Source organism: Miniopterus natalensis, chromosome 4, assembly GCF_054644295.1.
Source record: "Miniopterus natalensis isolate mMinNat1 chromosome 4, mMinNat1.hap1, whole genome shotgun sequence".
Taxonomy (NCBI): domain Eukaryota; kingdom Metazoa; phylum Chordata; class Mammalia; order Chiroptera; family Miniopteridae; genus Miniopterus; species Miniopterus natalensis.
The window spans coordinates 63,456,255-63,473,062 of NC_142084.1; the positions used below are offsets into that span (position 1 = coordinate 63,456,255).

Here is a 16,808-nt window from a genome sequence, read left to right on the forward strand (position 1 = left end):
GAGAATGTACTTAAAAAATACTTTCATAAGCAGTTCTCCATTGTTTATTTTTAATATTTTACTTTGGGAAAACAACCAGACAAAAAAGGCCACATAGGGTATCATTCAAATCATATAAAATAGCCAGAATAGGCAAATCCATTGAGACAAAGTATTTTGGTGGTGGCCATGAGGTAAGGTTATCATGGCTATTCTGGCCTTTAAATTTTTTTTTTTTTAAATGGAAATATAATTAACATATCCTAAGGGCCACACTTTTAGGTGTAAAATTCACTGGTTTTTGTACATTCACAAAGCCGTGGAATGTCACTATGAAATCTGAAAAAGGAAATACAGCCTTTTATATTTCAAAATTCTCTGGGGACTGACTGAAACTTGACCTGACAAATTTCCTTGCAGCAAAATGCACACCTGAGAATTCTCACATCTCACATCCGTGACTGTGCTTGAGCCGAGTGCTGCCCAGGCCGGGGGTAGGGGTCCTACTACGCACAAAGGGCAGTGGATTGCTTACCTTAAACCCCAATGTGGGGACACGGATGGAGGACTGGGCCTCCCTATGTCAAAGGTGATAGGTCCAAACTAATGAGGTCCCTTCCTTACACTGGTGAGGTCACTGGAGAGTATTCCTAAGGGAACAGGTTGATGGTGACCATGCCAACTGGCCCACCACTGACCCAGGAGTTCACCAGGCCCTCCTTTTTCCTCCTGTTCCATTTCGGACACGGGGCGATCACAGGGGAAACTGAGTCAGGACTTCCCAAATCAGGAGGAGCCACTGGCCTGTGGGTTGAGGTAGGGTCAGCCGCACCCTGAGCGGGTTTTTTTCCTACACCTTTCTAATCCCTGGCCTGTACCGTCCCCAAGAACGGTGTGGCAGGGAAGGAGTGACGCCCAGAATCGGCATTCCTGCAGGATTTATCCCCGTCTGCGCATCACTCGGCCCGCGGGGACTGTAACTGACCTGTCAGGGAAGACGGCGTGGGGCTGGAGTACAACCTCGATTACTGGGCGGGGCTAAGAAACTGCGCACAAAAGGTCCACGGGGTGGTCTTGCCTTCCGTCCAATCAGGGTTCTGTGCGTTCCCGAGACCTGTCCAATCAGAGTCCACGGTTTATTTAGAGTCCACGGACTAATCAGAAAGCGGGGCTTTGGAGAACCGTCCAATCAGACTAGGGGGCGGGTGCATTCGCAGCCCGGGTAGTCTGCCGTGGTCCGCTCTCGCGAGCGGTCGCGTTTGTTTCTACCTACCCCTCGCGGCTCCACGTGACTGGCTCGCCGTCTCACCTGCCTGGGAGGAGGGGCTGCGAGGGGGACCCCGGGAGCCTGGAGCTTCGCCTCGGGATGGTGAGTGCGTGGGGTTGGGGTTCGAGACCGGGAGGGGCTGGTTCGACCGGCCGCAGCCGGCTGGAAGTGACTGCGGGGATGCTCTCCCGCGTCCCTCCGCTGGCTCCCCCTAGCCCCTCTCCCGGGGTCCGACCCTCGTCTCTTTTTCCCCTGCCGGCTGGGTTCCCGGCGTTCAGTCCCATCTCCATGTGGGGTCCCAGGGTTTCTCCCCCAACTCTGCGGCCGGGTTGGGGGACTGATGGAGGACGGACCACCATGATTGGGTGCACAGGGGCTGATGGGGGAGCCTGTAGGATCGGGACGAGGCTCCTCTCGTGGAGCTATGCCGGCATTTCAAATCAGACAGAAAAGTGCTTTTCTGGGTGAGGAGGGTGAGCAGGCCGGCGGTGTGGCGGGACCCCCCTCCGCATACTGAGCGAATTCTCAGCGGAGGGCGGCAGGGGCTTGCTCTGCACCTCAGTGCTTGTTCAGGTGGGGGCGAAGGGGATGTGTGTGGGGAGGGCTCCAAACTCGAGGTACCGTGGGGAGGACAGAAGGCTGAGCAAAAATGGGAAATTGTTTAAAAAAAAAAAAAGAAAAAAGAAAAAGCCTGGCCGGGCGTGACTCAGCGGTTGAGCATCGACCTGGGATCCAGGAGATCTCAGTTGATTCCCGGTCAGGGCACAGGCCCGGTTTGCTGGCTCAATCCCTGATAGGAGGCGTGCAGGAGGCAGCCGATCAATGACGACTCTCTCATCATTACTGTTTCACCTCTCTCTCTCCCTCTCCCTTCCTCTCTCTGAAATCAATATATTTAAAGAGAAATTGGGAATACTTGGACAAGGCTGTGGAATATGAAAAATCCAAGCTTTTTAAGGAGAGACTTTAATTTAAAAGAGCTGTTGCAAAGGGTGGGAGAGAAGAGACGGTCGCATTTGGGGCAGGACTGTGCTGTAGGGTAAACTCTCTGTCCGGGTGATCTGCAAGTGTCTCAAGAGCTGGACGAAAAGAGTTTTGCTTTTATAGAGAGGAGTTCACAGAACTAGGAAAGGCCAGGTGTGGTTGAGATGGCAGGTCCTCAGGTCAGTGTGTTCTCAGTACGGGCCCTCCCCTGGCTGGGTGAAGGTGGGTTAAAGTTCAGTGGTCTGGCAGAAGAGGGGAAGCTGAACCACGTCTGGCCAACAAGCATTTGCTATGCTTGGTTAGTGGTGATAAGCAGTTCATCTAATCAATGATGACACAGAATGGGGATTTGGTTGGTTTCTCTGTCCAGCTTTGTCATGGGTAAGCAAGGAGAGGAGGGGTTCTTGCAGTGTGTCCTGTTCCAGAGCAAATGGATGAAGGTTTCCTTTCACCTCCATCAATGTTTCCAAGAACACAGGTGTCCAGCTCAGTGAGCACTGAGAGCTTTCTGTTATAACAGTCTCAGGGTTCAACAGAGATAAAATGACTGAAGTTTTTTGTCTGCTTTTCTTTTTTTCACCTAAGTGAGGGTGGTATCTCAAGCCTATGGCCTGTCTTGCTGATTTATGTTATTCCCAGCTGAACAGGAGATGCCCTAAGGAAATATGTCTCAATACAGAAAATATGTTGTCCTCCATTATTAGTTTGGGGAAATGCAAAAAGTTCCACACTTTCATGTGAGGTGAGTAGAGATATGGATTAAAATGTTCATAAAGCCCTGGCCAGTGTGGCTCAGTGGTTAGAGTGTCAGCCCTCTCACTGAAGGGTCTCGAATTCCATTCCCGGTCAAGGGCATATACCTGGGTTGCAGGTTTGATCCCTGGCCCTGGTCTGGGTCTGGGCTCGGGGGGAAGGCAACCAATCCATGTGTCTCTCTCATATCAATATTTCTCTTGCCCATTCTCCCTCCCTCCCTTCCACTCTCTTTAAAAAATCAGTGGAAAAAATATCCTTGAGTAAGGATTAAATATGTATATAGATATATATTTATAAAAATTTTAGTAACTTTTCTATTCAGGGTGCAGAGTTTGTGATCCTGTCCCACTTCCTGTTAATAGCTGGTCTTTAGAGATTAATGGAAGTGTGACCGGTGAAACTGACATGTGTTTCAGTTCTGATTAGTTGATTTACAATTTGTTATCATGACAGTAATAATGAACTGGCACTTGTTTTCTGAGATACGCAGTTTCCAGTTGTTTAAATCCATAATAGTGTCCTAGAATTTCCCCCTGCCAGTTTATCCTGGAACACAGGTGAAAGCAGTGGTTCTGTGGGGTCTCATTCACACACTGGAGCAGTTTTTTTCTCATTTAAGTGACCCATGATGCTTGAAGCAGATGCTTCCCCTGGGTGGGTACAAGCTGCTCCCAAAGTTGGTCCTGCATGGGAGATAAACGGAGGTGCAGTGGGGTCTTACTGGGCACCTCCCTCTAGAGGTGGCCTCCAGCCCCCAGAACCACCCAGAAGGAGCTGTTGGTGCCCAGAGAAGCTACAGAGCCTGGGAAGGGGAGACTCACTGCACATGGGCTAGAGCGGCTTGTCCTGAGGTGTACTGTGGATGCCTTGGGGCCGTATCTAAACCGTTGGTTTGATTTTTGCATTAACATTTAATAATAATAATACAAATAGTACACTCACTGCCTACGTGAATAGCTTGACCCTGGGCAGTTGTCAGCCTTACCCCATCTTCCATGTGCTTCTGCCGTGTCTCATCTTGCTCCTGCTGCCAGGATGACTGCTGTTCTGAGTATGTTATTTTTTATATCTTTACTATTTCTTAATCATCTCCAAGCAGTGTGTTGTTTGCTTTTGCCTCTTAAATTTCCAGCAAGTGAATGTTAACATCAATAGACCATTATTTTTACATAGAGGCTTCTCTGTGATTCTCACGCCCCACCCCCACTTCTGTTTCACAGGTGCTGGTGCCTGAGGTTCCATCACCCAGTTTACTCACCCATCCCACTGCTGTGTGGCCTGGGTTCTTTTAAGTATTTTTGACTAGTCAATAAATAGACAACAGGCGTTCTTGTTTTCATCTCCAAGTGGAAATTGCATCTTGAGATTGTACACTTAAGAGACAAATTGTGGAGTTGTAGATTATGGATAAGGTTGAATTTACTAGGAAATGGTGGAGGGTATGAATTGATACCCTCTCCCCATACCTTTTTTCCCTGCGTGATTGCCACCACTCAAGTTACCTAAGTTAACTTTTGTTTATCTAACGTGTGGCCCAGGATCTTGTGGTGACATACGGTTTTTACTAATCACCACTGACTCTGAGCTTGTGGTGTTTCATCTTCAGTGAAACAGTTTTCAGTCATCTGGTCTCATTTTATTAATTTCTATCTATGTTCATTGATTTCTAATATTTTCTTAGATATTCTGAGCAGGAATCTTCTCGTGTGCAGATACTACACACATTTTCTCTGGAATGTGGCTTATCTTTCACTCTCTTTATTTTGTGCTGGTGAATGGAGTCCGTGCTAATAGAAATGAGTTTGTCATTTTCTTCCTTTATCACTTACTCTGTTTTTCCTTATATAAGAAAACTCTCTGTACTGGGAAGTCAGAGAACACTTGACTCTAACTTGGTCTGAAAGTGTCCTACTATTTAAATCTGCATCAAGTTGGTTATTTTACATGAAGTCAATAAGGACATTCATTGTCCCCTGTGGATAACCGTTTCTCATCCCCTGTGTGTTAAAATGTGTGTTGTTTCCTCCTGGGGCAAAAGATGCTCCTAGTGCTTTTATGGCTTAGGTAATTATAAGGATCCTAAGGACCTCTGTGCCTTAGGGGCAGTGTTCAGTGTATATATGTATATGTGTGTGTGTGTGTGTGTGTGTGTGTGTGTGTGTATCCTGTTATATCACAGACATACTTTAAAACTAAAAGAAAATTTGTAATAAATTGAAGGTTCTCATTTGAATTCATTTTAGTAGTCTAGGTTATCTTTTTTTTTCTATTGAATTTATTGGGGTGACTTTGGTTCACAAATATAGTCTAGGTTACTTAAAAAATTTTCTTTTAACTGCAGCTGCTAGTAATACAAAATCAATTGTGGTATTATTTTTATATTGCTTTTGACTTCTGGAAGCTCACTAAAAATTGTAGTATCTGCTTATCTTCTGTTTTTTGTGCGGATCCTCCACAATAATACTTTGACCTCAGAATACAGGAATCCCTTTTGTTCTGCTATAATTCTTATGTTTTCTCTGGCTCTAGATGGGATCTCTACTAGGAATGAAGTGAGGGGTCTACTTCTTTTACCTCATTTTGGGGAAAAGAGTCTTACTTTCCATCATTTGTATGTTCTTTAATGAACATTTCTGTTCAATGTGTCCCTTAGGCTCTGCAGGTTCCCACCCATTCCTAAACTGCTACCGGTTCTCATGTGGCTGCATGTGGACTAGCATAAATATTTTTCTTCATTTATTCAGATGTTGTGACATTGTTCCTTTAAGGTGGTATTGTGACAAATTATAATTGATTTTGTAGTGTTTAATTGTAAAAGGCAGTGCATGTAGAAAATGCACAAGCAACTGCACAGCTACCTACACAACCTGAGTGAACATACATGTAAGGATGGCGAAGCCAAGTCCTGGACAAAACCCTCACACCAGACACCCCACTTGAAATGACTCCCACAGACAGCCCCCCTCTCTGGGTGAATTGTACGTGTGTGCACCCCTAAGTCAGTGTATTTTATTTCTGCACGTTTTCTTTTGAATGCACACAGCGTCGTCGTGTGTGTCCGATTGTGTGTCAGCTTTCTTTGGTTCGGTTTTGTTTTATTGCATGGAATGGCAGGTAATAAATATTGTTGCTCTGCAGTGTTCCCTGGTGGGACTATAACATTTTCATTTTTTTATTCTACTGCTAGTGGTCACATGGGTGGCTTCATGGTTTTCTGGTATGACAGATGTTTCTAACATTATTGGATGTCTTAGGCATTGAAATATCTTAAGCTTATCTTCCCAAAAGTTCCCACACTGGACTCTTGTGTCTCCCCCAGAGCCACATTCCCTTCTATTTATGGTTGTCCTTTTGGGGCTGGAACCGCCCCAGACCCACACCCAAAATGGGCTTGGATGTCAGGTGATGCCACGTGTACCATGAAGCTAAGAAAGTAGTTGGCAATCTGGGGAGATCAGGGCAGGTTCTGAGCTTTAGGAGAGCCTCTATCCAGGTGGGGAAGAGGATCGGGCTAGGAGACCTGTTGCCATTCAGACCACAGGTCACATTAAAAAATGGAGCCAACTTCATTATTAGAATTCACCAGTCACGCATGCTCTATGCCTGACATATACCACATCTCACTTAGTTTAATATGAGTTTGTCTGAGTGTGAATTTTAAAAGCCAGCTGCCCAAGAGAAATATTTTAGTGAAGGCCAGCAGGCCTGGAATCTGCTCCTCCCAGGGCACTGGAGAGAGAGAGGCAGGAAAATATGTAAGGACTCCGCCTGTGGTATAATGTTTCAGCACCAGTATTGCCTGGTTTAATGTGCTGTTTCATGGTGAGTTACATATACAGATTTGTCATTGTCCCTCAGTGGTGAAAGAATTTGGATATGAATAAAGAGAAGGAGATATCAGAGCTGAGGGCAAGGAATGAATAAATGGGTTAGGTAATGAGGGAAATCCAGTACTACATTAATACCTGCAAAGCGGCTCAGAGCAAGAAGTGATGTCCTCTCCTAGTCATAGCAGGTGTCCAAAAGTGTAAGGCTGGGTGCTGCTGAGACCACGGCTGCTTTTTGAACCTGACAGAATGAAATGGAAGCCTGCAAATCTCAGTGCCTTCACTCTGAGAGACATGTTCATGTGATATGATGATGGACTAGATAGTAATGACTGAGTGAGATCCTGATAATGTGTCAGTATCTTTTGACTTTATGATTGTTTTGCTGTAAGAAATCTGTGTTAGAAGACCTGGGGTTTACTGTGATACTGTGATATAAGAAATTATATTGGGTCATTTGAATGACCAAAATACATTTGTCATAAGTATTTGGACCTGGTCTACAGTTCTTGAGTCACTCTCACAAAACCCTTAGAATTTCCAAAGAGTTGAGATAGGTAAAAAGTGTCGTTGGTTATGTTAATGAGGTGACTTTTAGACAACACCTGAAAATGGGGCTGGTTGCCAGTAGAGCCAATATGTGATAGAGGGTTGGAAGTTTCAGTCCCACCACCTGACTTTTAGGGAGAGGAGAGAGGCTGGAGATTGAGTTAAATTATCAATGACCCAAGATTTAACCAATCATGGCTATATTCGGAAGCCTCCGTAAAACCCCAAAGGAGAGGGTCTGGAGAGCTTCTGGGGTTGGTGAGCATGTGCAGATGTGAGGAGAGGGGTGCGCAGGGGAGGGCATGGGAACTCCACCCCCAGCCCCCATACCTTGCCTGTGCATCGCTTCCACCTGCTGTTCTGAGTTACAACCTTTTACACTAAACCAGTGGTCTAGGGAGTACTGAGTTGCGGTGAGTTCTATGAGCCTGTCCAGCAGATTCATCAGATTCAAGGAGAGGGGGTCGTGAGAACCTCCACTTTTACAGGCAGGCAGTCCTAAGCACAGCTGGCAACTTGGGCTTGAGACTGGCCTCTGAAGTGGGGCTGGGGTGGATGCGCAGCCTCTTAGGACTGAGCCATCAACCTGCTGCACCTGAAACCATCTCCCAGTAAATAGTGTGAGAATTGAGTTGAGTTCTTGGTGTTCTGAGAATTACTTTGTGGAGGTGTGGTATTCTGTCCCCCACAGAGAAATTGGAGCGTCACAATACACTTTACATTTAGTGTACAAAATCTTATCCCATAAGTACTTTGTAAAATCTCCTCAAACTGCTCAATCTAAGAATTATCTGTGATTTTATTTCTTTTTCACAAGTTTGTTTATTTGCCCAAGTTCTGTTGTTTATGAATAAAATTGCCTTTAGTTTAAGGCATATATTTTAGTTTCTCTAAACCTATTTTTAAATGGCTTTAATTGAAATGTTTTTTAAAAAACTATAAAGTTCACCAGTTAAAAGTATAAAATGCACCAGTATTTCGTATATGTACAGAATTGTACCCCCCCATTTGAGCCATTTTTATCACCCCAAAGAAAACCTATGTCTACTGTTAGTCACTCCTCCTTTAGTCCCTCCACCCCCACGTCTGGTTCCTGGAAATTCATTCATCTACTTTCTTTTTCTGTAGAGGGGCTTCTTCTTTACATATCATGCATATGATTTCATACTATCTGTGGTCTTTTGTGAAGCTTGGTAATGTCCTTAAGGGCCATTGATTTGGTGGCATGAATCAGTATTTCATTCCTCTTAGTTCCATATAATATTCTGTTGTGTGAATGTCCCACATTTGCTTTTCCAAACCAGTTGATGGACTTGTGAGTTATTTTTACCTCTTACCGGACAAATATGCCAGGCACCGGGCCCTGGCCTGTGTCCGTGCCCACAATATCACTCCCATTTTGGGAGGGGTCTTGTCTCCATCTGTCAGATAGGAGGGCTCTAGACCAGGCTCCTTAACGCTGTCTACACTCAAGGTGAGAGTTGTTCAGGTCAAGCAGCACTGGAAATCTCAGTGTTCACAAAATCCTCACATTCTGATTCCAGGTCTTGGAGCTGACAAGGAAATAACTTTTGAGCAACCCAAGTATCCCTTTCCATGTTGTCTCAATGATGATTTCCATATTTAGTCTTTAGCTTACCCCAGAATCTGCTCTATCTCAGTCAAAATTATTCTTTTCAACTGTCTGTGGATAGGTCCATATTAGTTGTTGCACTTTGCTTCCAGATTTCAAGTACTTACCATCACTGAATGTACTGCATTTGGTTTGCTTGCCTGTTGTCGTTTCCCCTGAGAGTGTGAGCTCAGGAGTCCAGGAATCGAACTGAAGTCCCTTACTGTCAGCCTCCCTTGTTTTCCCACACGCGTTGGTGAAGAGATACCTTTTGAAATAGAATCTGTGGGGTGTTTCAGAACTCAGTGGTCTTTGCGGATGTGGCTGTGAACTTCACCCCAGAAGAGTGGGCTTTGCTGGATCATTCTCAGAGGAAGCTCTACAGAGATGTGATGCTGGAGACCTGCAGGAGCCTGGCCTCGGTGTGTAAGTATGACTTCATTATTTCCCTTGGATTTTAGAGAAGCCATGTTTCTTACAACTTTTATTTTCTATTGGGGCTAAAGAATGAAAATATGTTGAAAAAAGGACACAGGTCAAGCATTCATGGACCTTACCTAGAGTCAAATAGCTTTTCCACGATAACAGTTTCATGTATTAATCTATTACTCTTGATCAAAAGCCTGAGGCTCCCTAATTTTATGTGTGAGCATCATTTCCAGTGTCACTTTGGGACCATGAGAGCAGCTTTATTGTTTTCCCCTTGAGAAAGTTACACTGTGGTTAATGCACATTTGATGTGGTAATTTTGCTGCCATTGAACTCACACTGAATGTCACTGACGCTGAAGATTATACTGTCAGCCCGTCTCAAGGGATGTGCGCTGCCCTCCACCCTCCCTGACGGGGAGTTGTGCACAAGCAGGGCAGCGGCCCTGCACTGTTTCATCTCCCAGCGTGGCCGGGATCCTGAAGAAAGGCTTCATCCAGGGCCCCTTTGCCAACACAAGGAGAGCAGGAACCAGTGGGAGGAACACATTCTAGATGAGGGAATGATATTTGGACATGTCCATCAGAACGTGACCCAATCTCCGTTTGAAAAGGATGACATTTATCATTTACCTGGCCTTTCTTTTGGACTTTTCATCCACCCTTAACCTCTTGGGTAGACTTTCTGTTCTTCCTCGTGTAAAGGGAGAATTTGGGCATGTACATTTTGCCCATTTCCTTTCTACTGCATTCTTCAAAATAATATTCATCTGAACATCAATCTCCATCTCTTTTGAAGTAGTTCTTAGTGGACAGGCTGCCATTTTAATACATTTTACCTGTTTTTGCTACAGTCCCACAAGCTGAGGTCCACTGGTTTTTTTTAATTTGTTTTGGGTATTTTGTTCGCATGTAAATTCATCCGTATAAAAGTTATTTATATTTTGGATCAGTTTATGAAAATACACATATTGTCTGTTTTCTTTATTCCACCATTTCATTTCCATGAAATTAAAGTATTTTACCAATTATTGCAGATTGTTACACTCAAGTTAAAACCAGTGACTCTAGTTCTCAGAAGAATATTTTGGACAATGAAATACTCACTGAAGAGAAAACAGTAAGACTTACAAGAAATGATTTTTGGTCAGTTTTTGGTGAGAACCAGCTGCTTAATAACAGTGGAGATCAGCGTCTAACCCAGGAGATGCCTTTTGGGTGAGTCGCACTTTCACAGGAGGAAGGGGAATATCTGCATAGTGTTAAACTAACTTTACATTTTTAAAACTATAATAATCTCACCAAATAATTATGTACTGGGAGAATTTTCACACACAACATTTTTCTAATGCGATGTAGATACTTAGCATCTATACAGAATTCGGTTGGAAGCAATGATGAGGAAATTTCAGATGTAAGAAACACTAAAAGTTTTGGCTTAATTTTACCTCAGCCAGAGCATTAAGTTTTTTCCATGATGTAAAAATGCAGATGTTGCCAAAAAACGTAGCCATTATAAATAGCAAGTATATAGTCAGAATAATCATTTACATCACCAACCAATTATTAATAGAGAAATCACTTATCATTCATTTCTAATCATGTATTTAATATTTTGAACAGAAATCATTTGCAGGAGGGTCTCTGTGGAACTAATGAAGCTAATCAATGTGGACACACACTGAACCGAATTACAAATCTCTCTGTGCATGAGACAGATTTGACTGGACTTCACCCCAGTGAATGCACTACATCTGGAAAAGTCTTCCTGGAATGTTCTTTCCTTCAGCATCAGGAAAGATCTCAAACTGGACACAAGCCTCACCCATGTGGGGAACATCAGCAAGCCTGCAGGTGTGTCGCACACCTAGGTACTCAGGTGGAAACAGACCCTGTAAAGAAACCCTACCAATGTCAGGATACTGGGGGTGTACCTAAGAGATACATGAACAACTTGAGCAGTAAAAAAATTCTTTTTGAGTGTGAGAAATGCGGAAAAGCTTTAAGTTGTTCCTCTTCCCTTCAAGATAATGTAAGGACACACAGTGGAGGTAAATCCTATGAATGTAAGCAGTGTGGCAAAGTCTTCAGGTTTCCCTCATCCCTGAGAAAACATGTGAGAATTCAAACTGGAGAGAAAGCTACTGTGTGTAAGCACTGTGGCAAGGCTTTCAGTTGTTATCCCTCTTTTCAAAGACATATGGAAACACAGAGTGGGGAGAAACCCTATGAATGTAAGCAGTGTGGAAAAGCCTTCAGGCGGTTGTCATCCCTACAAGAACATGCAAGAATCCACTCTGGAGAGAAACCCTATGTGTGTAAGGAATGTGGGAAAGCCTTCGGTTATCGCTGCAACCTTCAAGTACATGGTAGAATTCACAGTGGGGAGAAACCCTATGTATGTAAGGAGTGTGGGAAAGCCTTCAGTCAGCCAAGCTCTTTTAAAAATCATGTGAGAACACACAGTGAGGACAGACCCTATGAATGTAAGGAGTGTGGGAAAAGATTCAGGATTTCCACCCACATGCGAGAACACAAGAGAACACACACTACACAGAAACCCTATGAATGTAAGGAGTGTGGGAAAGCCTTTAGATGTCAAGCCTCCCTTCAAGTACATGCAAGAATGCACACTGGGGAGAAACCCTATAAATGTAAGAAGTGTGGGAATGCCTACATTTATTATTCATCTCTTCAAACTCATGTGAAAATGCACACTGGGGAGAAACCTTATGAATGTAAGGAGTGTGGGAAAGCTTTTAGTTGTCACTCCCACCTTCGAGAACATGTAAGAACACACACTGGGGAGAAACCCTATGAATGTAAGGAGTGTGGAAAAGCTTTCAGTTGTCACTCCCATCTTCGAGTACATGTGAGAATGCACACTGGGGAGAAACCCTATGAATGTAAGGAGTGTGGAAAAGCCTTCAGTTCTCACTCTCATCTTCGAGTACATCTGAGAACACACACTGGGGAGAAACCCTATGAATGTAAGGAGTGTGGGAGAGCTTTCAGTTATTCATCATCACTGCAGCGACACATGAGGAAGCACAGTCAAGACAAACCCTGTGAATAAGAGGAATGTGGGAAAGCCTCATCATGCCTCCCTTTGAGTACATGCAAGAATGCACACTGGGGAGAAACCCTAGTATACAAGGAGTGTGGGAAAGGATCAGTTCTCACCCCCGCCTTTGAGAACATGTGAGAATACACGCTGCAAAGTAAAACCTTATGAATGGAAAGAATATGCCAAAATCCTCAGTGTCTTAATTATTTAGTATGTGGAAACTCAGCAAGAAAGTAATCTTATAACTTATAAATATGCTCTTGCCTTCGTAAGTGCCTCTTCATTAATAGGGATCCTATTTCAGTTCTAGTTCATGTTCTTGATTGAAGATTCAATGACTAGGCTCCTATATCCCCTATCTTCTGTGCTACATATATTTTGTTTAAGTAATTGTAAAATTATATATAATTAGTCTCATTTTTAATGCAATGTCTTTTTGATAGGTGACAAGTTAGGTATTCTTTTCATGTGTAACTTGACATAATTTTACATGAAAAGTTGACATACTTTTACTGTGTTTCTAGTATGCGATCATGACATGAGACCTGTATTGTTGAAATTTTTTTTCTGGTCTACTGTTACACATACTAGAATTTTCTGACTCCATATGTATTCTCTGCCTCAGTCTTTATGATTGAAACATGTATCTTTGACATTGTTTGTTGGCAGCGAATACCACATCTGTGTTTCTCACAGAAATTAGTAATTGCTGTAAAATCTTGGGGGGTGGGGGGACAGTCTTGTCTGATCATGTTTATAATTTTACGTCTGCTTATTGGCCTTGATATTGTTTGGAAGTTGAATAGGATACATTGAGTTACTAAGAGATCTTGTGGCATTACAATAAAAAGTCATGTCCAGATGGTTTTACAACACTGATGTGTTGTCATCTTGCATACGATGGGAAACTATATCCCAGAGTCCTTCAGTTTATGGTTCTGAGTTAAAGTTCACGCATTAAGGAAGATGCATGAGGTTGGAAGGTAGAAGTGAGGAAGCCATGACTCAGATCTTCTATACCGTCAGGAGACAGAGGTGCTTGGGAACAAGCGGGCTTGAGTTTCAGCATTTTCTTCTGATTTCTGGCTCTGCCCATCTGAGACAGTTGCAGCTGAACACATGTTTAATGTTAATTCCCTCTTAGGCAACTGATTCCACAGACTTTCACATGAGTTCCCTCATCATGGACCCTCATTGGTTTTCAGGTTCACACAGATCCTTGCATTTTCCTGTAGCTCTTTGATGTCCATCAGGCCTCTTTGTCAGGCTTTTTCTCTTAGAGACCTCTCATCCTGTCATCCCCTTCATCTCTCACCTGCTAATTACATGATATCTGTAGTAGCAGGCATCTTGTTTTCCTATTGGTAGGTCTGTTTCTTGCATCCGCCTTGATACAGTTAATGCTGATAAGTGCAGGAAATTTAGTTCCCCGGTTGCATTCTTTTTTTTTCTTTTTTTTTTAATGTCTTTATTGATTTCAGAGAGAGGTGGGGAGAGAGAGAAACACCAATGATGAGAGTCATTGATCGGCTGCCTCCTGCATGCCCCCTGCTGGGGATCGAGCCCACAACCCGGGCATGTGTCCTGACCAGGAATTAAACCACGATCTCCTGGATCCTAGGTTGATGCTCAACCACTGAGCCATGCCCAGCCATGCCCTAGATAATATTTTAATGTGAAAGGCCATGATGTTTAAGGTAACTGAGTTTCCATTTTAAGTGCTAATGATCCATCCCTATGTCATTATACTTGTATTGTACTTCTATACTTTCATAATTATGCTACCAACATAACAGTTATCGATGTTGTATCAACTTATGATAAGCCCCTTCACCTCATTACTTAGAAAAGCATGGCTATTATTGAATGTGTTCTTATTTATAAAATTTAGAAGTGGAGATCATGAAGTTCCAAAAAAACTGGATTGTAGTATTAAAGGAATTTTATGAAAATGATACAGCTATTGGTTAAGTATTGACATCATGGTGACATTGCCCTGTTAGAATATGCCCCATCTTTACATTTATTTTAGTCAGCTGTGATGTTATTCAGTATAATTTTACAATTTTTACGTTACATTCTCTTTATTTTTATGTTAAGCTGATATCCTAAAAACCTGTTCATCATTTTTTCTGCTGGTTACCCCCTTATACTTTTGAAGTTCTAGACACAATTATTTCAGCTCTGAAACAAGACACGTTACTTTTTTTCTTCCTTTACTAACCTAATACCTATTTCTTATGGCACTGACTCAGATGCCTAGTCAGCTGCTGAAGGAGACTGGAGTAATGCATATTCTTGTTTTGTGTGTAATTTTATTGAACAAGAAAATGTTAAATATATATGTATATATATATATGTTCTTTCATAAACATTTTTGGTTAATCCTCACCTGAGGATATTTTTTCCATTGCTTTTCAGAGAGTGGAAGGGAAGGAGGGAGGGGGGGAAGAGGGAGAAAGAGATACATCAATGTGAGAGAGATACATCAACTGGTTGCCTCCTGCATGTGCCCGAATCCCTGGGGGGGGGGGGGAGCGAACCACAACCCAGGTGGAGTCTGTGACAAGGAATCAAACTCGCAACCCTTTGGTGCATGGCCCAACACTAACCAGGCTTTCATAAACATTATTTTTGAAGAGGGCCTTCACAAAATTTTGTAAGTTTTCATCTATCCCTAAATCAACAAATTGATCATGGATGAATGTTGAATAATACAAAATGCTTTTGCTCCCTCTATTGAGATATAGATTTTTTAAAATGAGGTATTACAGTGATTACATTAATTGCTACCATAACATTTTACTGTAAAATGTAAATACAGAAAAATGCATAAAACATGTATTTGATAAAAATACTATAAAATAAATATGTGACATCATAACCCATATAAAACAGTGAGGCTACCCTTATCCCACATCCTACTGGCTAATGCCCTTTCAGAAGTCACCAGCATCCCAAACTAATACAAGATAGTTTCCTTTTTTTTCAATCCTCACCCAAGCACATGCTCATTGATTTTAAGGAAAGAGAGAGAAACATCGATTGGTTGCCTCCACATGTGCCACAACTGGGGATCAAACTTGTAACCCGGGTATGTGCCCTGACCAGCAAGCGGACCCACCACGTTCTGGTGCACAGGACAGTGCTCCAACCAACTGAGCCACATCAGCCAGGGCTGACCACAGGTATCTTTTTTCTTTTTTTTTCTTTTTTAATATCTGTACTGATTTCAGAGAGATGAGGGAAGAGGGAGAGAGACAGAAACATCAATGATGAGAGAGTCATTGATTGACTGCCTGCTGCATGCCCCCTTCTGGGGATTGAGCCCGCCACCTGGGCATGTGCCCTGACCGGGAATCGAACCCTAGGTCAATGCTCAACCGCTGAGCCACACCAGCCAGGCAGCATAGGTATCTTTACTGACCATTTCCTCTCTCAAGTCCCTCAGGGACTATTCACCTTACATTCCATCTGAGACTTAGATCCCACAGCCAGGTAAGTGAAAACACAATACTTCCAGAATGCACGTGGCCAGAGAAGTATCACTGGAGGCCATCTGACACAGAGACACAAACTAAGCTTTGTCTTCTAAGGAAAGATTGATAGAACAATAGTGAGCTGAGTGAAAAGAGAAAAGCAAGGCCCATTATTTCATCCAGTGGAAATAATATAAGGAACCATCACTGGGCAGTAGCATTATCAATCATTTACCATCCATCATAGGAAGAATTATCCTGTGGATATGCAGCAAAATTACTAGCAACAAGATATAAGACTGGAATATGTTTCCATTCTGGTATCAATTTTTCCATTAAACCTCTAAGAGCTATTTGAAAACATACATTTAGAAGGAGCATTTCTAGAAATTAGAGTTTACTCAAGGCACTATAAACTGAAGTTCCATCTCCTAACTCATTCCCACTACAACTAAAGTGTTCACCTAACCTAGAACACTTTGTTCAAGTTCTCCACAGACAACTAGGGAAGATATATATATGTCCACTTCCCCTCCCACACTGTTGGAGCTGCATAAAAATTAAGGAAAAAACAGAAAAAACTTAAAAAGCTATATGTATTTAGTACTATTATCCCAGAATACATATGAAAAAATGGTAACAATGACAAGAATAACTTATAACATATACTCTCAATGAAACATAAAACATAATATGTGCCAGTATGCAACAGACTTGAAAACCTAAATAATAGCTAAGAAATAATGTAGAAAACTACATTTGGAAAAAAACGCAGTTTGAATTACATATAAAAAAATGAAACCAACACTTGGTAATCACCTATAAAAATTGAACATAATTAAACACACTGGACTTACTAT

The 16,808-nt window shown here is 42.6% G+C and overlaps 1 protein-coding gene across 1 annotated transcript; it reads left to right on the top strand.

Moving 5' to 3' along the window:
- The first annotated feature begins 1,218 nt into the window (after window positions 1-1,218).
- LOC107534614 (uncharacterized) lies at window positions 1,219-12,953 on the top strand. Its single transcript, XM_016209782.2, has 4 exons — window positions 1,219-1,348; window positions 9,274-9,400; window positions 10,440-10,620; window positions 11,026-12,953. Exons 1-4 carry the CDS (start codon window positions 1,346-1,348, stop codon window positions 12,476-12,478), a joined length of 1,764 nt encoding a protein of 587 aa, XP_016065268.2. The 5' UTR covers window positions 1,219-1,345; the 3' UTR covers window positions 12,479-12,953.
- The last annotated feature ends 3,855 nt before the right edge of the window (window positions 12,954-16,808 follow it).